The sequence below is a fragment of the Dromiciops gliroides genome, chromosome 5 (genome assembly GCF_019393635.1).
Source record: "Dromiciops gliroides isolate mDroGli1 chromosome 5, mDroGli1.pri, whole genome shotgun sequence".
Classification (NCBI taxonomy): Eukaryota; Metazoa; Chordata; class Mammalia; order Microbiotheria; family Microbiotheriidae; genus Dromiciops; species Dromiciops gliroides.
The window spans coordinates 117,576,289-117,603,107 of NC_057865.1; the positions used below are offsets into that span (position 1 = coordinate 117,576,289).

The 26,819-nt window shown below is 47.1% G+C and overlaps 1 protein-coding gene across 5 annotated transcripts; it reads right to left on the minus strand.

Moving 5' to 3' along the window:
- Window positions 1-190: 190 nt before the first annotated feature.
- On the minus strand, window positions 191-26,508 carry IRF5 (interferon regulatory factor 5). 5 transcript variants are annotated; one of them, XM_043966575.1, is made up of 9 exons: window positions 26,399-26,508; window positions 7,964-8,384; window positions 6,804-6,993; window positions 5,876-5,913; window positions 3,555-3,588; window positions 3,105-3,365; window positions 2,214-2,603; window positions 1,883-2,001; window positions 191-1,001 (listed from the first exon to the last, which is right to left on the minus strand). In XM_043966575.1, exons 2-9 carry the CDS (start codon window positions 8,150-8,152, stop codon window positions 753-755), a joined length of 1,470 nt encoding a protein of 489 aa, XP_043822510.1. In that variant the 5' UTR covers window positions 8,153-8,384; window positions 26,399-26,508; the 3' UTR covers window positions 191-752. The 5 variants fall into 5 exon arrangements, with proteins under 5 accessions (XP_043822510.1, XP_043822511.1, XP_043822508.1 ...); XM_043966576.1 differs by lacking the exon at window positions 26,399-26,508 and adding an exon at window positions 21,680-21,805 and having other exon boundaries at window positions 7,964-8,167; XM_043966573.1 differs by lacking the exon at window positions 26,399-26,508 and adding an exon at window positions 21,680-21,805.
- Window positions 26,509-26,819: the final 311 nt, after the last annotated feature.

Here is a 26,819-nt window from a genome sequence, read left to right on the forward strand (position 1 = left end):
CTGACCTTTGGTTGGAAAGCAGGGCTGCTCTGGATCTGCTGAGGAATGAAGTGAGACATGCTGGTTAACATTGGATAGATGTTGGGGCTCAGGAGTGGGGGGAGGCAGCGATGCTCGAAAAAGGTATGAGCAACTCAGACAAGCCAATACATTCATAATCTTTTAATGTTAATATGGCTTATCAGCCATAGTTCACCCTCACAGCAATTACAAATTACATTGCAAAATCCCATTTGCTACTGTGGCCGTCTGCTGTGCCCACAAAAATGGGAATAGCTACCACCTTAAATTGTGGCTCCTTTGGGAAATGTGTCCTTTAGGAATAAACAGCTGATGATGTAGATGAGAGATCTCCAAACCCCTGGGAGCTGCTACTGTCCTCTTATTGGGGGCTTGCCTGGCTGGCAGCACTTTTTCCTTCCATTGAAGGTGGAGAGGACAGAAAGCATTCTTCCTATGTGGAAAGCACTGCCTTTTCCTACTAGGTCCCAGAAATCCCCTCTGAACGTGGCTGTGGCAGCCCAGATCTGAGCATCCTCTTCCCTCTGAGCTCCTGTTGGTGGAGAGAACCCAGGGGCTTCCCATCCCCCCCCCCCCCCCACACACACACACACTCTGAGCGCAAAGCCCTCTTCAGCAGACTAGGCGTGGCCCATGCTGACTCCAAAAGCAGCTGGTGGGGCTTCAGCACACACCGAAGTCAGTTCTTGTATAAAAGCTAGTGAGGGATGGGTAATGATTGAGTAGCCACTTCACTGATGCATGCCCACTTGGTGAATGGGCCAGGGCCCTGTGCCAGCAGGGAGGCCCTGTCCAGGAGGCACAGAGGGAGCAGGCGGCAGTCGCTGCTGTAGCTGCCAAATGTGATGGAGCTCCTTGAACTGCTGGACCATCCTGTCCTTTAGGTCTGGGTTTGAGATCTGCAGCCGGATGCTGTCAGCTGACCAGGAGAGCTCCCCAGAGAACATCTCTAGGAGAAGCCGAGCTGCTACAGGCACCACCTGGAGGAGAGGGATAGGGAAGGAGATGGGCATACTTGGAGCAGCTGCCATCTCCAACACTCCCGTTGAGGCAGGGGAGAATTGATGGGACTCTGCTGCAAGGAGCCTCAAAAGTGAGCCAATCTGCTCACTCTGCTGATGAGAAGACTGGGCCCTTTGACTCCACAAGCATTTGTTAAGCACTTCCATGCTAGGCCCTGGTCTAAGTCCTGGGGATACAAAGAAAAAGCAAACACACATCTACATTCTAATGAGAGAGAATATACAAGTCGAGAGAAGATGGAGTAGGGGGCAGCTAGATGGCGCAGTGGATAGAGCACCGGCCCTGGAGTCAGGAGTACCTGAGTTCAAATCCGGCCTCAGACACTTAACACTTACTAGCTGTGTGACCCTAGGCAAGTCACTTAACCCCAATTGCCTCACTAAAAAAAAAAAAAAAAAAAAAAGAGAGAAGATGGAGTAGATGGAGGGTTGTCTCAGTGTCTTCCACCTGCAGCTCTGGACACTAGAAAAGGCCTCCTAGAGGAGGTGACATCCAAGCTGACTCCTTTTTTTTTGGCAGGACAATGAGGGTTAAGTGACTTGCCCAGGGTCACACAGCTAGTAAGTGGCAAGTGTCTGAGGCCGGATGTGAACTCAGGTCCTCCTGAATCCAGGGCTGGTGCTTTATCCACTGCACCACCTCACTGCCCTCAAGCTGAGTCTTAAAGGAAGCCAGGGAACCTTTGAGAGGGTGGGTGGGAAAGCATTCTAGATGTGGAAGGCACAGAGAGAGGGGAGATGGGAGTGTAGCCTGCATAGAGGGGAGTAACACAAGGAGATTGGAAAGACAGGAAGGAGTCAGGTTGTGAAGTAGTTGGACTTGTTTGGTCAATACATACCTGTACAGTAATGAGTTTCTTCTCCTTAGGTTTTTTATCAGGCCACTCCTCCCCAAAGCAAAAGAAAATCTCAAAGGCTGGTGGAGTCGTGGTCTGGCCCTTTTGAAACAGGATCAGCTCTAGAGTAGAAAAGAGAACCAAGAGGTCGCATTTAGTAAGACCTAGTCCTCAGCCTGGCACCCATCCTTCAACGCCCAGAATGGTCAGTGGGGGAGCAAACCCTCGTGACAAAAGTCAGGACAGGGACAGGATTTAGGAGCAGATGGGGTCATGAGAAATCCTAGAGGAAAGCAAAGGCAGATGGCCGGGAGAGCAGAGAGGAGGGCCTCACCATTGAGGAACTGCTCAAGACTGAAAAGCTTTGTCGTCTTCTCTCGTTGGATGGGTCTTGGTGTGGCAGAGGGTGTGGCACAGGGTCCGCTCCAGAACACTTTGCACTGGCAAAGACGGATGGCATAGAGATCCTGGCCCTGGAGCTGCAGGATGAGTCCTCGGTCTAGCACGTCCAGTAACTGGTGGGTGTAGAAGCGCTGCTTCTCACTGGGGATGCCCTCGGGACCAGGAAAACGTACCTGCTCGAGGCTCACCGGGCCAAAGAGTTCCACTTGTTCCTGGGTAGCCTCCAGCTGGCTGTAGAAGAGGCGGCAACCCTGGGGGTTGCTGATGGTGAGGGAATAGGGTGGCTGGCCTCGGTACTGGAACTTGATCTCCAGGTCAGTCACTGCCGAAGGGGACAACCCAACACCTGAACCCCGTGTGAGCCACGCCACGATCCCAGCTCCCTCTACAGACAACCTCAAGCGTGTCTTAGGCAGACGTCACTCTACCTTGCCCACCCTCTAACTAGTGCTTCCTTTTCCTAATGGTGCCTTTGGACCTCCGGGCCTCAGTCCCGTTACTGCGGCCCTGGATCCTTCTTCATTTCCTCTGAGATTATCTCCACGTTAAGTGGTTTTTCCCTTGTTTGTACAGTTGTCTGCACGCTGTCTGCTCCATCAGACTGAGCTGCTGGAGAGCAGGGAATAGCTAGCACCCGTACCATGCTGCCTACCGCCATGCCCGGCACCAGGGAGACACAGAATAAAATACACGCTGACTTCACTTGGTGGAGGGGATGCTTCGGGCCTCTGTTTCCAAGGAAGCCCTCGTTTAGCCCAGCCAGTGCTAAATAGTCTTCCATTCCTTCCTCAGCCCTCCCCATCCCCAGCCAAGGGGTCCTTACATGGCAGCATGTGGGGACTTATAAGTAGCTCAGGAAGCAGCTGCTCGGGAGGGGCAGGCAAGTCGGCAGGCAGAGGCCCAGGCTCCAAGCCTGTAAAGCCTTCGGCAAAACTGGCAGGGGGGCCAGGTGGAGGGGCCAGGAGGGGAGGCTCGGGAGGGGATGGGCCCAGCTCAAAAGGTGGCTGGAGACTGGGAGACGGCCACTTCTGTTCTTCCTTCGGCAAAGCATAGGAGGCCATGGAGGGGGCAGGTTGTGGGGGTTCTGTAGCCCAGAAAACAAAAGTCATTAACCCCCCCTCCCCAGAAGCCCTCCCAAGAAAACTCCAGACCCCACAGTGTCTGCTACCAGGTCCAGCACTCAGGCCTCCCTTCTTTCCTCCCCACCCCACCGCAGTACCTCTGCTACTCTAAGGGTTTGGTTTTTTCTTTACACCAAGCCCCCAGGCCCCACCTGTGATCCTCAGAGACGGCAAAATCTTTTGTAGCTAGTGGAGAGAGAGAAGAAGAAATCATTGGTATTATGATATGAGGCTATAGATGCTGATGCCCCTGTCTTCAGCCTTGGCTGGGCCTGGACTAGCAATCAGGAGCCCTGGGATTGGATGCCAGATCAGGCAGGTCACTCAACCTCACTTGTCTAATGATCATTGTTTTATCTGTGTTCTCTCTCTCTCTCTCTCTCTCTCTCTCAAGATTGTTGTGTACACAGAGCCACTTTGGAAAGGAAAAAGACGACACAAATAAGAAGCATGGGTAGGAAAAATCCTTGGGAGAAAAGGAGACTTGGAAAGTTCTGAGAACAGTCCCCCAAATGGGGAAGGACCACCCTTTGATGGCTCTCCATCACCTATTAAATGAAGTGCAAACCCCTCCTAGGGCTGAGAGTCCTCTATGGTCTGGAGCCACACTCCTTCCCTAGCTTTATCTTTCATGCCTTCCTTAACTGAGCTTCTCTAATAGCTGGGTAGCTCCCATGTGGTAAGCTCCTACTGTGTGCAAAGAATTGTTGCTAGGCTCTGGAAGTGATCAATTTTACTTAAGCCCTACCTTCATGGAGCTTGGGGGGGGGGAGGGAGAGGGGAGTAGATTATCAGTGTATGCCACATACACAGGTAATTATAATATTCGGTGGCACTTCCTCTCCACTTGCCCTAATACACTTTGTGTGAGTTTTGAGGGAAAAAGAAAGGGTCCCTGTCCCCTTTGGGTGGGCTTTCAGAGAGAGCTTCTAGGACAAGACGGCCCTTGAGTTAGAATGTAAACATGGAACCGGTTTTGCTTTTTGTTAGTGTCTCCAGCACTTAGCATAGGGAATGGCATACAGTAAGCACTTGGAAAATTAATTACCTGATTGGGGTGGGCTTTTAAAGGATGAAGAGGGATTTATCAAATGAAAAGGCATTCCAGGTATAGGGAATAGCATGAGGTAAGAATGTACAAAGTATGGGGGCAGCTAGGTAGTGCAGTGGGGCAGCCAGGTGGTGTAGTGGATAAAGCACCAGCCCTGGAGTCAGGAGTACCTGAGTTCAAAATCCGGCCTCAGACACTTGACGCTTACTAGCTGTGTGACCCTGGGCAAGTCACTTAACCCCAATTGCCTCACCAAAAAAAAAAAAAAAAAAGAAAGAAAGAAAGTACAAGGTATGTACAGGAGAGGGACTGGCTCAGCGGGGCTGGAGGAACCTCCAATGAGAAGACTGGAAAGGGAAGGTGATGGCAGGCAGGCTGTGGTAGGCCTCGAAGGCTAGGTGGACAGAGTTTAGACTTCACTCACCCGGCGGGCAGTTAGGAGCCACCGAAGATATGTTAACAGAGGAATAAATTGGCTCTGCCTAAAGATAGGGGCGGCAGGAGGGAGTGCCACTTAGTAGGTTATTGAAACCAGAGAAGCAGGTGGTGATGAGGAGAAACACTGGGAGGTGAGTAAGTAGTGGGAAGAGGGAGTTGGCAATGAATATGAGAGCCTGGAAGGGGGAATCAGTAGGACTCTAGCCAGCTGGCTTTGTTGTGACACAAGGAAAAGGGAAATGACAACAAAATCACCAAGGCTTTGGACATAGAAGACAGAAGGAAGAACCAGCTCACCAGGAAAGTAACAAGACTGGGTGGGGACAAGAAGAACTTGAGGCAGCAGTGGAATATCCAAGTGGAGACTGGGGTCTGTGGCTCAGGAGAGAGGTCAGGGCTGGAGAGAAATCTCCCGAAATAATCTATGGATGGAGGGAATGGAAGGTATCTCCCTGCCTCATTGGGTTTCTCACAGCATTTTACCAAGATAATTCTCATGTTCTCCTTTATGTTATGGCTATTCGGTAGCTAGGTAGAAAATTGGCTAGCATGATAGGCTTGGAGTCAGGAAGACCTGAGGTCAATTCCCACGTTAGACACGTGTTAGCTGTATGACCCTGGGCAAGTCACTTAAGCTGTCTTAGACTCAATTCCCTCATCTGCAAAATGGGGATGATAATAGCACCTACCTCATAAGGTCATTGTGTGGAACAAACAAGGTAACATGTTAAGTGCTTTGCAAAGTCAGAAGCAGTATAAATGCTAGCAGTTATTATTGTGGACATGTCTTTTTCAGGGGATATCCACTCTATATCCCTCATGTCTATCCTAGGAATTGGAAATGCCTTGTACTTAATATCTGCTGAATGTAGGATCTTAGAAAAAGGAAAGGGACAACTTCCAAAGAAGTCCTCAGATCTGTGGAGGACAGGGTTTAGAGGCACCCCAGTCCCCAACTCAACCTGGTTCTATTTCCGCACTCACCTCCTCATCCTCCTCCTCTTCTTCACCAGGCAGGGCCTCTGAAGGAAGGAAAGAAAGGAGAAGCATGGGAGGAAGTGGTGTCCAGGGCCTCAGAGGTTCCATGTGGGATGGCAACCAAGGAGGCTGAGACCCCAGATGAGATTTACACCTCCTGACGCTGCCCTAACATTGAAACCCCTAAGAGACCAGGACAGATGCATATTCATTCAGAGTAAATCATCAAGGGAGGCCTGCTTTTCTCTCTTCTCTCTTCTCTCTTCTCTCTTCTCCCCAGAGGTTTCTGAACTTACTGCCGCGTTCCCAAACCCTAGGGCCAACTCCAGGCCAAGCAGGGCCAGCTCAGTAGGAGTCAGTTCCTGGTCTGCTGGACTTCCTCATGGAGAGGGGGAATGTTGTCTCTGGAGACCCTGTCGAGGGTACCCAGACACTAAGTTCCAGGAAGAATCTGTTCCTAACTGCTCTCCTGCCCTTGCAGAACCCTCCCCCAGGAGCATCCTGTAGGTCCAATCTAAATCAAGAGATCACACCTAGAACAGCCTGTAGTTGGAGTGGACTCCCAAAGCCAAATATGATTCCTTTATCACCTGCTGGGACACAGGGTCTATCATAAGTCTGGAGCCGCAACTCCAAGGTCATCCATTCCAACCCCCTCATTGTACAGAGAGGTTAAGGGATTTGCCCATGGTCACACCAGGGCAGGATTTTAACTCCTATACTCCCTCTACTGCTTTTCATCCTCCCACACCATGAACCTAAGGAGAAAGAACCAGCTGCAGGGAATTGGGAACCAGGGCAGCTTCCAACTCACAGAGGTAAATGTCCGTTGCGGACTGCGGCCAAGCTGGGTCACTTGCACCACTCCCCAGGGTCCACCCCCAGGTCTCACCCCTAGGGGTCTCAAGGACCCACTTGGGGCAGGGGGAAGTACCTGCGGGAGTCGGGCACGAGGCACAGACCTCGTAGATCTTGTACGGCTGGGGCGGCATGTCTCGAGGCCCATCATAAAGGAGGCGGAATTCGCGGCTCTTGTTGAGGGCACAGCGAAGGTTGGCCTTCCATTTGGCAGGATCTGCCTCATCCACGCCTTCTGTGTACTTCCCCGTCTCCTTGGCCCAGGCCTGGAGGGGCAGGAAGAGTAAGGTCTCCAACCCTAACCCCTGAGCCCCACGGCTAGGAGTGAAGCCAAGACAGACCGCACCCTACTGTAAGTCTCGGAATGGGTCCTTTAAGCTTGGCAGGGGGGCCAACAAGCAGGTGCCCACCACCTGAAAGAAACCTGGGCTGGTAGGCATTTTTGGAAGTTTGACCATCTCTTGTTCCCCAATTCTGCTTCACTTTCTCTCCAGCCTCCAGGCAGAAACTGATTCCTAAAGCTCTTGTCTATGCAGAAGATTGGGAAACACACCTTCTCCCTTTTCTTAACTATAACATTTATCACTTCTAGTTTCTGCTTTGCCACTGACAGATTAATTAGGCAAGTCTTGACTTCTCTGTCCCTCAGTTTCCTCACCTATAAAAATGGAAAGAGCCATGCCTATCCTTCCCCACCACATGATTGCTGGGGATCACATGAGAGGCAGTGTGGCGGAGTAGAGAGAGCAATTGGACTCAGAATGAGAAGGGCCCTGGGTTCAAATCCTGCCTCTGGCTCTTATTAGCTATGTGATGATGGAGAAGTCACTTAAGATCTCTGAGCCTCAGAGTCAGTGTCACACAGCTTAGTAAGTGTCAAGAGGCAGAATTTGAACCCGAATCTTTCCCTTTTCAAATTTAACACCTTCCACTAAGCACAAGCTATTTTTGTCCAATGGAATTCTAGGTGTCATAGGTATGTGAAGCCAAAAAACAAATGTGATGGATTACTGTCACTAACAACATGCCTATCCCCTTATCCTCTGAGTGTGGGAGGGAGAACGGGGCCAAAGTTCAAATCCTAATCCAGAATACAGAGTTGGAGTTGACTGCTGGGTTGTCAGCAAAGCACACCCTGTGGGGATTACGTCATTTTTCTGCAAGGCAAGGTATTGTGTGAGGGTCTGAGGCCTAAATCCCCAGCCTCCTCCCCTGTCCCCTGATGTCCCTGCTCACCTTGAAGATGGTGTTGTCATCCTCATCCTGGGTGGGGCCGTGCCTGGTGGCATGGCGCCATGGGATATAAAAGAGTTTACGCTCCTCATTGACCCACTGAAGGCCTGGGTACTGGCAGCTGTTCACTTGGGCCACCAGCCAGGGCTTGAGCCGCACCCGGCGAGGCGGGGGTGGCACTGGTAGGGTCATGGCAGACTGCTGGACCTGTGGAGGAAGTCAGGTGGGAAAGCTGGTCCCAGATGAAGAGGCTGAAGGAACACTGGAGTCTGGGGCCCACCAGCAGCTGTGCTGCTCAGACCGGACTTTTTGCTTTGGACCTGAACGTGTCTGACACCCGGCTCTACTCTCACAGGCACTTCCAGGGTAGTCTTGGGGAGGGGATCCTCACTCCCATCTTCATCTCTTGTTGCCTTCAGAGTTACTAAACAGAGAGGAAGCCCAGAATAAATCCTGAGCTACATCCATCATCAAGGATACTTGTCCTACCACACCCTCCCCAGATAGGGGCCCTGAAAATTTAGTCCCATCCACCCCTTTCTATGCTTCAGTCACCTCATTTAATTTTATATTTGGAAGTGGACAGAAAAAGAAAAAAGGGAATGGGAGAGGGGAAGAAAAAGCAAGAGAGGTCAGGGGAAGAAGGAATTGGAGCCCTGTGGCAGTGTATTTTAAAGAAAAAGCATGCGATTTGGAGCTGGCAGACCTGTGTTCAGATCCCAGCTCTGCTAAAATGTGGATGGCCTTGGTCAAGCTATTTAACTGCACTGAGCCTCGAGTTCCTCTATAGGAGAGAAGGCAATTGGTCATCCGGCTGTGCCTAGGTCTTTTATTGGATTCTTCTTGCATCCAGTGAGAAGGGAAGTTTTTGGCTAGCCCTGAATCTCAGGGAGGTTTTTTTTAGCCCGAATTTGCTTCTTCACAACTTCTACTCCTTGCTCCCAGTTCTCTCCTTTGTGGCCAAGAATAATAATAATATAACATGGTTCATATACAGCCCTCTTTTTCCATCCTTTTTCACTGGTGAAAATATTCAAGTTTGTTGATGTTTATAAAGTTCATAATAATAAAAGGATTTTCTAATTTAAGATTTTAAGGAAGTAAGAAATAAGGTTTATTTTCTTTAAAAAAAATATTTTAAAAGAGGGTATAGGGGCAGCTAGGTGGTGTAGTGGATAGAGCACCAGCCCTGGATTCAGGAGGACCTGAGTTCAAATCTGGCCTCAGACACTTGACACTTACTGGCTGTGTGAGCCTGGGCAAGTCACTTAACCCCAACTGCCCCACCAAAAAAAAAAAAAAAAAAAGAAGGTATACATTGCCTGCCTACTCAGTGAGGGAGGGGGAGAGGAAGGGAAGGAGAGAATTTGGAATTCAAAATTATTTTTTAAGATGTTAAAAATTGTTTTTACATGCAATTGAGGAAAAAATAAAATAGTAAATAAATACATTTTTAAAAATAAAAAAAAGAGGATGCCCTCTTCCATGTGACAGCCCATCAATTATTTGAACATAGCCCCCATGGTCCCTTCTGAGTCTTCTCCACTTGAACCTAACTGGGTCTCCTGATTCTCAGTCCAATGTTCTCTCTAGTTATACCACACCGCCTCTTCCTCACAGTAAGTTATTCAGATCTTCCTTCCCACACCTAGGATAGACACTGTCTCCACTCACAACAAAAAAGTCTAGTTTGTGATGACTATGTCAAATTATACTTGATCTGAATACAAAAATCTGGATTTGTGTGTGTGTGTGTGTGTGTGTATACACGTGCTCACAGATGAAAAGGTGCACTTAGAGCATGTTTATTTATGTATTTCCTGAGCAAGGAATAGAGGATGTCTTCCATTTACTTGGGGGCATCTCTGCCGCTGAGGACAATGAGATTATCGGGCAAATGATTGAGTGCTCAACAGAGGCATATCTGGAGAAAATGTTGGAGTTTGGGGTTTGGGAGGAGGTCACCCAAGTTCATCTCCCCAGTTAGAAAGGCAAAGGGAAGGTATGGTACAAAGAAGGGGGGTGGACACGTAATCAAAGATGAATGTCTCATTGCCTTACACAAAGCAAAAAGTGGCAAAAGGGGGATGCCAGGAAGGGAGAACATGATAAAAAATAGTCGATCTATTTATCAAGTGTTTTGGATGGTTGCAAAGCGCTTTCATATTCATTATCATTTGATTCAATTCTCAACAACTCTGTGAAGTAGATAGGACAGGCATTTTCCTGTTTTATAGTGAGGAAACTGGAGCTCCCAGGCTGTCATTTCCCCAAGATCAGAGCAAAGAAATGACAGAACAGGAACTCAACCCAAGTCCAAATTCAGAGCTCTTTCCACTAGACATGATGTTTTCTCTCCCAGTACTTCAGAATATCATAGGATCAAAGATTTACATTCATAATTCAGCCAATGGGTACCTTTTCCACAGAAATCTCAACCTTCCTGTAGCATGAAGAAGGTGGTCCTTAGGAGTTTCTGGAGCCTCCCCCTCCAAATCACATTCTAATAAACTTTCTGATGAAGAGCCTCCTCAGGCTTAGCTGGGCCAGTCCTTGACCAACAGATAGCCCAACTGGGTCCACAATCAAAGAACTGGGTAGTACCTGCTAGAGCCTGTGAGTCTAAGCTCAGGCCCATGTCATTATGCTGAAGTAGGATTTTAGTGTAGGCTTTCAAATATTAGTCCTATTTTATAAATGAGCAAACTTTTATAAAGGGGTTAACTTGCCCAGATTCACATGGCTAGTAAGTATTGGTCAGGATTAAAGTCTAGCTCTCTTGATTCCAAGTCTGGAATTCTGTCAACTATGCTGATGATTCCCAAACTGTGTGAACTCAAAGAGGAACCTGGGTTATCTTAAATTTTTAAGGAAAACACAATATTCACATGTGTCTCATGCACCCCTCAATCTTCTAGCTTGAGGTGGTTCACATTTCCAACATTAGATCATGCTACGTTCTTTGGAGTTTGAGATATGCTTAATATGTTTTTTAAATTTACTTGTACTTTGCCTACACAAGCAACTTTTTTAGTGTTCTTGTTTGCAACTATCATATCTTTGCAGAGCTAAGATCTTGGCAGTTGCTGTGATAAAATGTAAGGTTTGCAAGAAAACCAGTGTGGAACAGGAAATGAGGGTGATGGAATCCAATTTGATTCCAAGGTTTGAGAAGTTGCACAGTGTCCAACAGGAGTGCATGTGGGCACGTGTGCGCGAGCACACACACACACACACACCCTCATGATAGCTATGGCAGATAGTTTGGCCCAATGGATAGAATGCTGACCCTGGAGTCAGGAAGATCTGAATTCAAATGTGGCCTCAGATACTTCCTAGCTGTGTGACCCTGGGCAAGTTAATTAATGCATTTGCCTCCATTTCTTCATCTGTAAAATGTGCTGGAGAAGGAAATGGCAAACCACTCCAGTATCCTTGCCAAGAGAATGCCAAATAAGGTCATGAAAAATAGGACACAACTGAAAAATGACTGAACAACAGTCATAGTAGTAGCAATAGCAGCAAATATTTATATAGCGTTTAAAGGTCTGCAAAGCATTCTACAAGTATTATCTTATTTGATCCTTACAACAATTATTACTCCCATTTTCAGAAAAGGCAAATAGAGGTTAAGTGACTTACCCAGAGTCACATAGCTAGTAAGTGACAGGCAGGATTTGAATTCAGGTCTTCCTGACTCCAAGTTAGGGACTCTACTACACCATCTAGCTGCCACAAGTAATGTGGTTATTTAAGAATGAAATTTTAAAATAATGTTTTTCTCTCATATGTATTTTTAAACAGCTATTAAATTAAAAGAACATAAATACTTATTAAGTTGTTTGGACCTAAATATGTAATAAACAGAACTATTAGGTATTTCTTTCTGCCTGGGGATAGCATAAAAAAATTACTAAGATGTTGACAGTGCCAAGAACTAAGAACATTTGGCAGATTTTCTGATCCTGCCTCATCTATCTCTCACAAAGTCAAATGCCTACCTACTGTGCACTAGGTGTATGAGATACAAAGAAGTGAGATACAGACCCTGACTACAACTTAAAATCTAATTGTTTATAAGACACCAAGAAATACTAACACTAAAAAAAAAAATAGAAGAGAGTCTGAAACATCTCATTACAAAAACAACTGACCCGGAAAACAACCTAAGAATTGTGGGACTACTTGAAAGTTATGATCAAAAAAATAATCTGGATAAAATATTACTTGAAATTATTAGGGAAAATTGCTCTGAAGTTCTAAGAGGTAAAATAGAAATAGAAAAAATTTGACTGTTCACCACCAGAGATCCCAGGAGGAAAACTTACAGGAATGTCAGCCAAGTTTCAAAACTCTCAGGTTAAGGAGAAAATATTATAAGCAACAAGGAAAAAACCTATTTAAAGACTGCAGAAATACAGTCAGGATTTCACAAGACATAGTAGTTTCCATCGCAAAAGAGAGTCGATCTTGGAACATTATATTTTGAAGAGCAAAAGAACTGGGGTTGCATCCAAGAATACCTTACCCAGCAAGTTGAATATAATTTTGAGTGGAAAAAAAAGGTCATTTGATGAACTGAAAGACTTTCAGGTGTTTAACAAAAAGAGCAGAAATCACTGGAAATTTTGATATAAAAGATCCAGAAGAAATATGAGGAAAACATTAAAGACTAATTACAAGGCATGCATTAAAGTCAAACTGTTGACTTATAATATATATGAAATTGTTATCAGTATTCTTTAAATTGTCATCATTACTAAGGTAGTTTGAAGAAAGGTTGGGGCCGAGTTGTGTATGATGATGATTCTCAAAAACAAAATTGGGCAGGAAAAGGTAAAAGGGAGCAAGTATATGATAAAAATAAGGTATGAAAGGAAGAATTTATATAGAGGAAGCAATTTAGGGTAGAGGGGCTGGTAATGTTGGATCCTTACTCTCATCTGGGTTAAAGAAAAAACAATGGATATCCGAAAGAGTGTAGAAGGCTTTGGAACATGTAGAGAGGTAAGAAAACTGGGGGACAGGGTGAGGGAAGGATTTTTGGAGGGGTGTGTAAATTGGGATTTGGGAGTGTGAGGGGAGAGGACCGGAGGACTTTTGGAGGGATGGGTGAAGTGGGGGTTGAGAGGGTATAGGGAGAAGATAAGGTAAGAGGGATAGGGTAAAAAGAGAGGCTGAGAAAGAAAATAGTAAAAATTAGAGGGAGGGAAATTCACAAATAGTAATTATAACTTTGAATGTGAATGGGATGTTTATAGCAGCTCTTTGTGGTGGCAAAGAACTGGAAATTTCAGGGATCCCCATTAACTGGGGAAATGACTGAACGGGTTGTGGTATATGGTTGTGATGAAATACTACTGTGCTATAATAAATAATGAATTCACTGATCTTAGAAAAGCATAGAAAGACTTGCACAAAATGATGAAGAGGGAAATGAGCAGAACCAAGAGAATACCATATACAGGAACAGCAATATTGATTTAAGAATGACTTTAAGGGGGCAGCTAGGTGGCGCAGTGGATAGAGCACCGGCCCTGGATTCAGGAGGACCTGAGTTCAAATTTGGCCTCAGACACTTGACAATAGCTGTGTGACCCTGGGCAAGTCACTTAATCGCCATTGCCCCCCAGAAAAAAATTTTAATTAAAAAACCTAATTGTTTTTATAAAAATAAAGGGAAACATAATTGGAGAGAGATCAAATCTTCATGGTTAGGTCATGTCAAAAAATGGAGATTAGTGCATGCACAGAGTAAGCTCCTTGAGGTCAGGGGCTGTTTTTTTACCTCTTTTTGTATCCAGAGAACTTAGCACCGGCCTGGCGTGTAATAGGTGCTCAGTAAATGTTTATTGAATGAATGGAGGTCACTAGGATATTGAGCTGATGCAAAATTCCCCGCTTGGAGAAGCTGGAGAACCTGCTTCCAAAAGTGTTGTGATGACACAGAATAGAATCTTTTGGAGGGACTTTGAAGCATCTGTAAATATTCTGCCACTGGTTTCAGTCTGCTAACCATGTGGGAAGGGAAGAAAGTAAGCATTTATATATTATATCTACTATGTGACAGGTACCATGCTAAGCGCTTAAAACAAACAAAAAAGAATATCCTATTTGATTCTGGTTTTGTTTTGTTTTGTTTTTTTGTTTTTGCAGGACAATGAGGGTTAAGTGACTTGCCCAGGGTCACACAGCTAGTTAAGTGTCAAGTGTCTGAGGCTGGATTTGAACTCAGGTCCTCCTGAATCCAAGGCCAGTGCTTTATCCACTGCGCCACCTAACATTATAACATACCTAGGAAGTAGTGGATAGAGCCCCAGGGCTGGAATCAGGAAGACCTGACAAATCTGACCTTAGACACTTGTTAGCTGTGTGACCCTGAGCAAGTCACTTAACCTCTATCATTATTCTTTGGTGTAAAATTGCCAAGGAGATACTTTTTTAGAATTAAAAAAATTAAGAACATTTCATTTAGAAGAACGAAAGGTCTAGAATTACAAAGGAAATCATGAGGAAAAGTAAAAAATGAAAGGGACGTGACATTATCAGACTTCAAACCACATTATAAAGCAGTAGACATCCAAACTATTAGATATTGCTTAAGCAAAAAAGTTGATCAATGGAACAAACTTGCTAAGCAAAAAAAAATGTGTTCTTGTTCAGACATGTCCAACTCTGTGTGTCCCCATTTGGGGTTTTCTCTGTAAAGATACTGGAGTGATTTACTATTTCCTTTCTCCAGCTCATCTGACAGATGAGGAAACTGAGGCCAACAAGATGAAGTGACTTGCTCAGGGTCACACAGCTGCTAAATGTCTGAGGCTGGATCTGAACTCAAGAAGAGCAGTCTTCCTAGTGGATAGAGCACCGGCCCTGGAATCAGGAGGACCTGAGTTCAAATCCGACCTCAGACACTTAACACTTACTAGCTGTGTGACCCTGGGCAAGTCACTTAACCCCAATTGCCTCACAAAAAAAAAAAGAAGAGCAGTCTTCCTAACTACAGGCCTGGCACTCTATCCACTGAAACACCACTAGTCTAGTGTTTGATAAATCCCCAAACATAAATTAGCGGAAGAGAGACACATTTTGAAAAGAACTGTTTGTGGCATGACTTTACATGTATCATTGATCTCATATTGGTTGCCTTCTTAATAGATGAGGGAGGGACCAGAGGGAAGAAGAGAATTTGGAACTCAAGATTTAAAAAACATAAATCTTTTTTTTTTTTTTTGGCGGGGCAATGGGGGTTAAGTGACTTGCCCAGGGTCACACAGCTAGTAAGTGTCAAGTGTCTGAGGCTGGATTTGAACTCAGGTACTCCTGAATCCAGGGCCAGTGCTTTATCCACTGTGCTATCTAGCTGCCCCCAAAAAACAAATCTTAAGAAATAATTTTTTTTTAATTTTAAAGAAAGCTGTTGAGAAAACTGGGAAGCCATCTGGTTAAATGAGCAACTTTTACTATTAACCACAATAACTTGAAAATGGATATACGACTGAATATAAAACATCACATCACCAAAAAAAAAAAATAATAATTAAAAGGAGGGGCGGCTAGGTGGCGCAGTGGATAAGAGCACCAGCCCTGGGGTCAGGAGTACCTGAGTTCAAATCCAGCCTCAGACACTTAACACTTACTAGCTGTGTGACCCTGGGCAAGTCACTTAACCCCAATTGCCTCACTAAAAAAAAAAAAAAAAAAAAAAAAAGGAAGCATGATCAAGCATTTTCCACCACTACAGCTAGGGGGAGAATTCTTAGACAAAAGAAGGGTTAGATGAAACTAAAAAAGATCATAATATAAAAGGGTGGAAAGTCCTTCCAAGACCATCTAGTCCAAACTTATCTCATTTTATACATAAGGAAACCGAGGCCCAGAGAAATTAAGTGACTTACTTTCACAAGGTCGCATGGAGAGTAAAGACTAGATCCAGGATTTAACTTTAGGAATTCCAAAGCCAGCATTCAAACAGACAATTCTGACTACATAAGATTAAATAACTTTGGGGGCAGCTAGGTGGTGCAGTGGATAGAGCACAGGCCCAGGAGTCAGGAGGACCTGAGTTCAAATTCTGCCTCAGACACTGTGTGATCCTCGGTAAGTCACTGACTGCTTCCAAAAAAAAAAAAAAAAGCAAAACAACTTTTTTCCTGAATAATGCCAACAGAGACAGAATTAGATGGAAAATGGTAGAATGAGAAAACATTCACCTTGAATATCCCTGATGAAATCTTCCATCCAAAATATTCAAGGAATATGTAATAGTTTTCAAAGCAAGACCACCACATGAAAATACGTTCCAAATTAAAACAACTCTGAGATTTCCCTTCCAGGCACAAATGATAGAATGGTCTGAGGGATGAGAGGCAGGAAGGGGAAGCGTGACATTGAGTAACAGTGAGTGGTCCGGTTTGGCTGGAGAACAGAGCACAGGAAACTGAGTGCAAGGACTAGGGGAATGAATCACTTACTGTGCAACCTTCCCAAACTCCTGACCTCAAAGATTTATACAGGGCTGGAATCAGATAAAAGTGTAGATTAAGGCCAGCCTTTGGAAGGAATGATCGTCCACAACGGGCAGCCCTGGGGAGGGGGAGGGGCGTGTCAAAGCGGAAGGACAGCCTCTCTGGCGATGGTGAAGATGGTGGTAGTATTTATACAACACAGAGGCAGCAGGGTTTGATAGATGGGGATGGTCTAGGAGTGAGGAAGACCTCGGTCTGGACTCTGACAAATATCTGTTTGTGGTCCCAGAACCCCAGGACACGATAAGGTGGGTATTTCACTAGCATCTTTCTCCACCCATGGAGACAGATGGAGGCCCAATCACACCACCATAACTCCTGGGGAGTCAAAATGGGACTCAGGCAAGCCCTGTTTTCCTGGAAGAGAAGACCCTTCCAAGAACTAACCATCATATGTTGCAGAAGTTTCAGATCTCTCCTGGTGAAGGGAGTTTCCTCACCAGGAATGCCTCAGCCCAATGTTATCACAGCTCTGAACTCCTGCAGAGTGTACTATACAGCACCTCGAGTCTCTTCACATACACGATCTCCTTTCATCCTCACGAAAACCCAGGGAGGTAGTATCAAACATAATCTCCACTTTACAGATGAGAACACTGAGCCTCCAAAAATATTTAAGTCATTTACCCAAGGTTCATATAGCTTTTCATATAAGAGGTGCTTAATAAATATTTGATGAATGAATGAATGAATGAATAGCAAAGGAACGCAGTACCTATCAAAGTTAAGCGATCATCCAAAATCATACAACTACTCATTAGCAAAGCTGGCCCGGAAGCCGGGTCTCAACCTCCTTCCTGATCTAATATTATTTCTACTCTGCTGAGAGAATGGTGGGGGAACTTTGCCGAATGGCTATAAAGGAACATAGAAATGTCCTGGTACCTCCTTCTGCTGTGTGTCTTCTCAGGTCACAGACGAGTGACTTCGGCCTCTCCTCCCCTAATTTAAGCCCCCCAGCTCATTAGTTCTCTGCAGACCCTGCCTAGTGTACCATCTCTTGGCACAGGACGTGGGTGCCAGTTCTGGGGACAGAGGGCTGGGAGGGGGGAGCTTCCCAACCCCTGCCTCCCATGTTCCCATCCCCTCCCCAAGGCCAACTGCTCAGTTCTCTTTTTTCCCCTCCTCCACCCAACCCAGGGGGAAATGAAAGTACCAGAGGCTGGCCAGTGCTTGGCTGACTCTGAACCCTGACTCATTGTGGGGAGCAGGAACTGCTGATGGGAGTGGGAGGTGTTCAACCCTAAGTTCAAGAGAAAAATCTCACCCATAGCACTAGACAAAATTGTAAATGGCCTCACTCCCTAATGCTTCTCTCAGGTGTCCCCTTAGACTGTGAAACCCTTGGAGGGCTGAGACTGTCTTTTGCCTTTCTTTGTATCTCTGGTGCTGACTGATTGACTGAGGAGTCTTACTCGAGTCATTCACACTTTACTATAAACTTAAATCAACCTGTTGCCTTCTTTAGGAATATTCACACTAAGTTCTCTAAATGTAAGTTTTTAGGGCAGCTAGGTGATGCAGTGGATAGAGGCAAGGCCTGGAGCCAGGAAATCTCATCTTCCTGAGTTCAAATCTGACCTCAAATACTTACTAGTTGTACCACCCTGGGCAAGTCACTTAACCCTAACTTGCCTCAGTTTCCCCATCTGTAAAATGAGCTGGAGAAAGGAATAACAAACCACTCCAGTATCTTTGCCAGGAAAACACCAAATAAGGTCATGACACAACTGAAAACAACTGAATAACAACAAAAATGTAGATTTGAAAAGGTTTGGTCAGCAATGGGAATTTGGGTATCTGCTGGTAGATAGGGGCCTTCCTACTTGCCCAGGACAAGAGAAGAAGGGATTGGTATAGGGGACTTGTCCCAGGGCAGAATAAATCAATAGAAATGGTCCAATCGTCTGCACTGGATCTCCCCACCCTTCTCAACACCATCCCCTGAGCCCTATAGAGGACAGTGGTGATAGTGGAAAGTCCTAGTTCTCAGAAGAGGAATAGGAAAAACGGAGTCATCATCTTTATACCCTCTCCCTAAACTCAAAGCACAGTGAGAAGGAGCACCCTGTGGTTAGAGACCTAGGCCCCAGGACTCCACCTTCTTCTTATTATAGTCCAGGACACCAAGTTCTCAAAGTGGGGAGCACAAAGGGGGGACCCCAACTCTTTGGGGGCTCCTTGTGGTCAAAATTATTTTATAATAGTACCAAGATGCTTTAATATCTAATACAGTAAATACTGATAGATATAGCCTCTAGAAATCAAAGGCTCTTTGGGAAAACCTCAATAATTTATAAGAGTGTTAAGGGCTCCCGAAACCTCAAAGTTAAAGTACCTAGTCTAGGCAGATGTTGGGATAGAGAGCTAGAGATCTTAGGAATCATCTAGTCCTGGGGTTCTTAACTCAGGGAAGTGAACTTACTTTTTATGTGTTGGGGCGTGTGTGTGTGTGTGTGTGTGTGTATACACACACACATACATAGGTCTATCTAGATATCTATAGATAGATCTATGTATATATGCACCCACTCACATATATATATACCTATACACAGATACATATATGTATATATACACACATACACATATTTTCTTTATTTATATGTATACATATAAATTTGAAAACTGTATTTCAGTTCTATTTTGGAGTATTTCAACATAATTTGTTCCCCTGGCAATCCTATGTGATTTATTTTATACATTTAAAAACCTTCTGAAAAGGGATCCATTGCTTCCCCAGACAATATAAAGGCTACAAATCCCTGATCTAGTTGAATGCCTTCATTTTACAGATGAGGAAAGTACATCCCAGAGAGGGGAAGTGATTTACCCAAAGTCACACAACTGAGAAGGAGAAGAGCTGGGATTCAAACCTGGGTCCTCAGCCTCCAGATTCAGCACTTTCCATTACAGGGAGATTTGCAAATGGAAGCCTTCGTACTGAAGTCTTTACCCTGGACAGCACTTGGGAAGGGAATGGAAGGAGAGCAGTAACTCTCAGCAGAGTGGGACAGTTCATTCCAGAACAGGGTCATGGGAAATATTGCCTCTCCTCTCCACCCCCGGTAGGAAGCACTCCAGAGAGCAACCACCTTCCCTCCCCACCCCCAGGGCAGAGAGTTCAAGTCCATACTTGCCGTACCTTCTTCATGGCCCTTAGTCCCCAAAACAAACCTTGGCCTTACAGCCAGTCCCCAGGAAGTGTTTTCCTTTAAACTGGGGAATTTTTCCTCCAATGGGGAGTGGCAGCCTGAGGGCCAGGACTCCTGGGTTCCCATTCTGACTCTATGCCACCCCACCCCACCCCCACAACTTGCTCTGCTACCTGATGGTGCCCATCCTTCCCCGGACTCTCAGCTTCGTTCCCTCTCGGATATCTTCAGGGTCTCTTCTCCCGCAAGTCTGGGGCCAGTGCAGTCCCAGGGGCTTCTCTAGAAAATGGATTAGCACCTCGCCCTACCCACTCTCGCCCCCAGTTTCCCTTCCTCTTTTTCTTAGGGGATAGGGTTTGAATTTTTTTTTGTTGTTGTTGTTGTTGTTGCTGTTTTAATCAGAGTGGAGAAATTGTCAAAGTCAGTGAAGTACCTCCTCCTCCCCAGATGAGGATCCCGCCTAGAGTGTGGTCAGGTCTGGCTTCTTCTTGTCCAGAGACTGACACGGTTCTAATGTCACCAAGGGCAGGCGTTTAGTCCTCACACAAAGGAGAAAACTAGACCAAAGTGATGGGCTCTAGTCTGACCCTCGAAACTTGCCTTTTATTTTTATTTATTATCAATTTATAGATGCATATGTAAATAGAAGCATTAAGTATGACAGGTGATAAAAAGAATACATCAATTAAACAAGCACTTGTGAAGCCCCTACTATGTGTCAGGTACTGTGCTAAGTGCTGGGGTTTAGAGAAAAGCAAAAGCCAGGCACTCCCAATCACAAATGCTAGCAAAGAAGCTAAGGACAGGATAAGTAGGAAGCAATCAATGGCAGGGGCACTAGACATAAGAGGGGTTCAGAAAGGCTTCTACAAACTTGTACTTCCGGTCACCAGAGTGGGAGTGGGGGTGGGGGTGGGATGGCTCAGCCGAGCTCAGCCTCAGCTACAGGAGAAACTGCTTAAAGCACAGGTCAGCCCCAGCGTTGATGAGGCTCCAGGAAGGGAGCCGGGGGCGGGCGGGGGGGGGGGGGGGGGCCCTACCTTCCTCTATTGGCCAGGATTCCCTAGGACCTCAGAGTCATTCTGAGAAACTGGCCCCCTCTCATCCCCTCTAGGCCACAGAGATGCAGGGAATGATGTGCAGGAAAGACAAACAGCCCTGAGTCAGGCTATGGGCCCAGGATGCCCCAGGCTTTACAGACCCCACCTCACTCACCCACAGGCTACCATCTTCCCTCTCCCATTCTAAAGTACAAGCCCAAGCATCTATCTCCTTGACCATCTCCCTCCCAACGTCCACCAAGGCACCATCAGTCATTCTAGCACCTACCTCCCCATCCCAGGGGGATGGAGTAAGAGTTTCCAGATTGGGGATGAAACAGCCAATTCTCCTCCTAAGGAGGTCCCTCCAGGGGAGCTCAAGATCATTGGATCCTCTTTTTTCCACAGAAGGGGAATCTGAGGCAAACAAATTGGCCCCAGCAGTCAAGCTGGGCTTCTCCAGCCCTGCCTTACAAGCTTTGTGGAAAGCCATTGCCAGGTGAACTGCAAGGCCCTGAACCTCTCAGAGCACATTTACTCACCAATTAAATGGGGATAAATAGACCTGCACTTCCCTACCTCGTTGGGTGGCAGGAGGAAAAAGCGCTATGTAAACATTATTATTATTCTTACTACACGCCCTTGGGTGGGGAGTTTCAAAGGCAGAATCTTCCTCCAAAGGAACAGTCTCAGAGACTCCCTAGATCCACACCCCAAGGGGCTGCAGGAACCACCCCAAGGGGCTGCAGGAGGTGAAGACTCTGTCATCCTCACAGCCTGGGAGGCACAGCAGCAGATAGGCAAGCAGGGTGTGGGCACTGGGCACTCTACCTCACTGAAACTCCCCTTGAGAGCCTCCACCCTGGCCACAGGTTGTCTCCTGCCCTGGCTGTCTCCCCAGCTGTGCAAGAAGTTGGGGGGGGCCCAGTCTAGCCTCTTCTTCTACCTGACACAACCCTTCCCACTCCCTTTCCCCCAAAGGCACATAGAACTTACCAAGTCCTGCTCTTGATGCCCCTAGATAGGCTGTGGTCTCTAGGGCACTGAGACACCTTGTCTGCTGCAGTCCTGGTCAATCAGGTGTAGCTTCTGACTCAAGGGCCCTATGTCTCCTGTGGTTGCCACCCCCACTGCAAGACTAGAACAGGCCTTTTCTGGGCCCTTCTGCTTTGTTGCCCAAAGGATGGTGTAAGAGCTGTCTCCCCTGCAGGCTCCTCCCTCCTTAGCCAGCCCACCCCAACCCCCATCCTCTGGCTGGGCTCTCTAAAGCTCCCCCTTCCCCCCTCCACTAAAGGTTTGCTTAGTTGGGGTCTGCTTCTCAGTGACTTCCAGTAGTCATCTACTCTGTGGGATTCCCCCCGCCCTTCCTGTATTGTTCTAACTTCTTCCGATTCAGAATTCAAAGAATTCTAGCCTAGCTCTTGGTTCATTTAGAAATGAAGAGACATCCCTCACTAGTCTTAGTTTCTCTTCCGACAACCAATTCTGGGCCCCCTACCCTGTTGTGTGTTTGAGGCGGGGGGGGGGGGGGGGGGGGGGGGGGGGATGGGATAGGGATGCACAAGAGCCAGGCGGAGGCTGAATGCAAAGCTTTCTGAGTTCATTGGCAGAAAGGAACTTAAATGAGAGGCTCTGATTTTTACTCCTGGGCCCAGTGATAGAGAAATCTACTCCTGGGGCAGCTAGGTGGCACAGTAGATAAAGCACCAGCCCTGGATTCAGGAGGACCTGAGTTCAAATCTGACCTCAGATGCTTGACACTTACTAGCTGTGTGACCCTGGGCAAGTCACTTAGCCCTCATTGCCCCACCCAAAAAAGAAAAAGAAAAAAAAAAAGATAAATCTACTCCAAGTCTATACTGACATAGCTCCTCTCCACTGTCCAGAGTGGGGCCACCTAGCCCACCACCCTTATTTTATAGATGAAGAAACCGAGGTGCTGGAGTGACTTACCCAAATCATTAGAAACCCTTTTTACCCCTCTCCTTCCACCCTATATCCCAACCTCACTTTCCCATCCTCTTGCAGGGAGGAGACTAGTGGTATAAAATAATAATAACAATAACAATAAATAGTATATTATAGGCCTAGCAGCTAGCACAGTACCTGGCACAGAGCGGAGGCTAAATAAGTGCTTGCTTGGGTGATGATGTAGGAAAGAAAAGGGGGCACTTCTAATTTTCCTGGCTAAGTGCTCTCTGCCCCTCTCCTCCCTTCCTTTAGGCTCCCAATACCTCACTGGGGAAAAGGAGCAGGCAAGGTTTGCGCCTTTCTTTGGATGCACACCTTGCCCCTAGTGTCCAACGAGGGCTTGTTGACTGACTTTTTCTGGACCTCCAGGGCCAGGTAGTGGCATTCCCTGGGCTATAAAAAGCTGAAACTGACTATAGGTGGCCACTCTGTTATCCAGGCTCCTCCCTGGAAGTGAGAATGGGAGGTGAGAACAGAGAGGGAGGAGAGAGGGAAAAGAGAGAAAAAGTACAGTTGGCAGGCATCAGATGAGATGAAGGGGTCCAGACACACACACACACACACACACACACACACACACACACCTCTTCCCACCTCTCATCGGTTCCCCAAGAAAGCCCACAGAGGCAGGCAGACAGAAGGGTGGTGAGGGCCAGGCCCCTGGCCTGCATTGTTTTATAAGTCCTAACCACCCCAAATTGCTCTCCCTGTGGGTTCCTCGGACAGAGGCAGGCTGTCTCTCCTTCCCCCTACCAAACCTCGATATTCTTTGCATAGACGCCAGATTTCCTGAAGCCCAGGGATAAGTGAGGTTTGTATTATCCATCTGGGGCATGGAGGAAAGACAGGACAGAACTGAGGATGGAGGGAGAGTGATCTAAACACCCTCCCAAACCCTAGTCATGATGCCGGATGGGCAGAGGAGATAGCTGTTCAGCCGAGCTCTTCTGTCTCAGGCTTGTTCCTAGGTAAGCTCTGGGAAAGTTCCCGGCTCTACAGGGTTACCCAGGATCCCCCTTTGCTCCTTTCTCCTTTTCACAGAGGAAAAGACCTGAGAAATATTCTGGGAGGCTGAGGTGCCTGGCCTGCCCACACCCTCTCTCAGCCCCTTCCCACCACTCCCCTTCAGATTTCCTCAGCCTTGCCCCATTGGGTCTCCTTTCCTGTCCTTTAACCACAACCTCCAAATAGATATTTGGAGAGGGGAGGGCCGGGAACTGGTGGCTCAAGTGTGTGAGATCTTTCCTCCCTAGAAGATCTGCACGGTGGGCACAGGTCTCTCTTATGGGAAGCACGTTGGTATTGAGGATAGAGTACACTGGGTACTGGGTCAGAGGACCTGTGTTCAAGTCTCTTCTCTAACATTTATTACTTGGCAAAAAAAAAAAAATTGGGGGGGGGGGCAAGATGAGTTGTGACTTGCCCAGGATCACACTGCTAGTTAAGTGTCTGAGGCTGAATTTGAGCTCCAGAGCTCAGGCTCCATCCACTTCACCACCTAGCTGCCCCACTTGGCAAATTCTTTAACCTCTCTAAGTGTCAGTTTCCTTATCTGCAAAATAAGGGGGATGGGACCAGAAAGTTTCAGAGTGCCTTCCAGTTCTAAGTCTAGGATGCTAATTAGGCCAAGTCCTGGGCTATAGAGTCTGGTGAGAAGTGTTGGGTTGGAAATCAGAGGAACTGGTTGTCACTTAATAACTGTGTGACTATGGCAAATCACTTAACCTCTTTGGGCCTCAGTGAAGGGGTGGACTAGGTGACTTCAGATTTTGAACCACATACATTCTGAGTCCCTCCCTTCCTCCCTCCTCATCATGCTATGGACTAGGTTCCAAGTGATGAATTTGGATCTGAGGTAAAGGAATTTCAGAAGAAGACAATTTTAATTCAACAAACACTTAAAGCTTATTATGCACAAGACTTTGTCCTTAGCTCTGGGTATACAACAGCAAAAAGCATCAAATTCTAAGGGAAACTGAGTGGCACCCTGGATATATCCAGCACTGAACTTGGAATCTAGAAGACTCATCATTATGAATTCAAATCTAGCCTCCGAACTTATTAGCTGTGACCTTGAGCAAGTCACTTAAACCTGTTTGCCTCAGTTTTCCATCTGTAAAATAAGCTGGAGAAGGAAATGGCAAACCACTCCAGGATCTTTCCAAGAAAACCCCAAAATGGAGTCATGAAGAGTCTGACACTAACTCAACAAATTCTTTCCCTCAAGTAGCTTAATATTCTATAAGAATACATACACTATAGAGGGAAGTAAATACAAGATAATCTCCCTAACAATTTGAGGGGTTGGAGTACTTCATATCTTTTTCAAAATAGTACCTGAATAGATGAAATAAGACAATTTCCAAAAAAACCAAATGAGGCAGCTAAGTGGGAATCAGGAAAATGCTACTTTAGGTCAAATACCTTAGATACTAGCTCAATCACCCTGAGGAGGTTAATGTTTGCCTCAGTTTCCTTATCTGTAAAATGGAGACAGTAATAGCACCTACCTACCAGGGTTGTTGCCAGACTTAAATAAATTAATAGACTTATACCGCTTTGCAAACTTTAAAGAGCTAGGTATATAAGTCCCGGAAAAGAGAAAATAAATTTTTTAAAAATTATAATGAGTAATGCAGAAGCCCATGGTGAGTGTGAACTGGTGGAAATTCTGAAGACCAAATGAGACTATAATGGTAAAATGCTTGCAACAGCGTCTGGCATCTGAGCTATTATTATTTATATGAGGAACTTTGGAGAGGAGGAATTCAAACGTCACCCACCAAAGAAACGTGTGAGAGGGGAAGAATGAATACTCGCAGGTGCTGTGGAACGAGCAAGGGATGACAGGTGGACAGGCAGAGAGTTGGCTGGTAGCCTGTGATGTCAGGAAAAACCGAGGCAGGTTGTATGGACACCACGCCCCCCCCCCCCCATCTCCGCTCCCCTCCGCTCCCCTCCCCTCCCAACCCGCTGAATTAAAGAGAAGACAGGCCGGACCGGGATCTGCATCCTAGGAGGGAGGATATTCCCCAGTCAATGAGATCATTTTTGATCTATTTCAACAGTTCAGTGAGCGATTTTTCCCCCGGATAGAATGGCGTTCAGTGTTTCAAATGGAGGGGGGGGGGGGAGTGTAATTTAAGAGAAACTGAAGTTCTTTATCCAAGCGAAATAAGAGTTGAGAAGTCAGTCCCTTGCAGACTTAAAAGCGCTCCAGTAATGTTAGTTATCATTATTATTACAGCCTTTTCCGACTTTAAGCGATACCTTTCTAAACAGCCGTCCTCCTCACCCCCTCCCCCCTCCCCCCAGAAAAAAAAAAAAAGGCTTTAACAGACGGGTCGGTCTAGAAAGCCGTCATTTCCTTCTTTGATTCCCAACGGGGCAGGCCAGTTGCAGAAAGCAGACGTGGTCTGGAGCCCCAGTGGCGGAGCAGAGGAACCGAGCCCCGGAGCCCCCCACTTGCGGCCACTGGGGCGGCGAGGCCCCGCCCCGCTGGGGCCCGGGGGCCGGGAGCAGGGGAGAGCATTGCTGGGGGCGGAGTCACCGGGGCTGGGCTCCCGACACGGTTCCAAGCCCGAGAAGCCTCGACACCTGCTGCAGGGGCTGAGGCTCGGGCCGGGGGACCGGGGGGCGCGGGGCTCCCCCGTGCGCTTACGGAGCTGGCACCGGCCTGCCGCTTCGCCCGGCGTCTCGTCCTTGCAGCCAGCTCCCTCCCCCCCCCTCCGGCCCAGCACTTACCTGGGCAGGTGAGCAGGCAGGTGTGCGCGCGCCGCCGACCCCGGGCCCGGGGCTCCTGCGCTCCTGGACCTCGGGCCGGTTCGGCTTCACCTGGAGCTGCCTCCTCCGCCTTCCTCCCCCGCCCGCCGGCCGGCCGGCCAGCCCTCCCGCCACTTCCGCGTGGCGCCGCCCCCGCCTCCGCCTTCCCCTCGGGGCACCCACCGGGCAGCCGAGCCCACTGCCCGTGGAGAGGGGAGCTGGCCGAGGCTGAACCCGCCTGGCGTTCATGCCTCCTCGGCCCGGGAAGCGCCGCACCCGGGGCAGAAAGTGCCCCTCGACTTGGATTTGAGGCTGAGCTCAGCGCCTTCCTGGCCAGGTGTGTGATCGTGGGCGGGTCACTTAATCTCTCTGAGCCTCAGTTTCCTTATCTTGTGACTGGACA

Excerpts from the sequence above, each read along its gene's own strand:
- IRF5 (XM_043966575.1), bottom strand. The coding sequence starts at position 8,152 with ATGACCCTACCAGTGCCACCCCCGCCTCGCCGGGTGCGGCTCAAGCCC. Across the intron at positions 3,589-5,875 it reads AAGAGGAGGAGGATGAGGAG|CTACAAAAGATTTTGCCGTC; the intron begins GTGAGTGCGGAA and ends TCTCTCCACTAG. Across the intron at positions 2,604-3,104 it reads AAGTCCCCACATGCTGCCAT|TGACTGACCTGGAGATCAAG; the intron begins GTAAGGACCCCT and ends CCCCTTCGGCAG.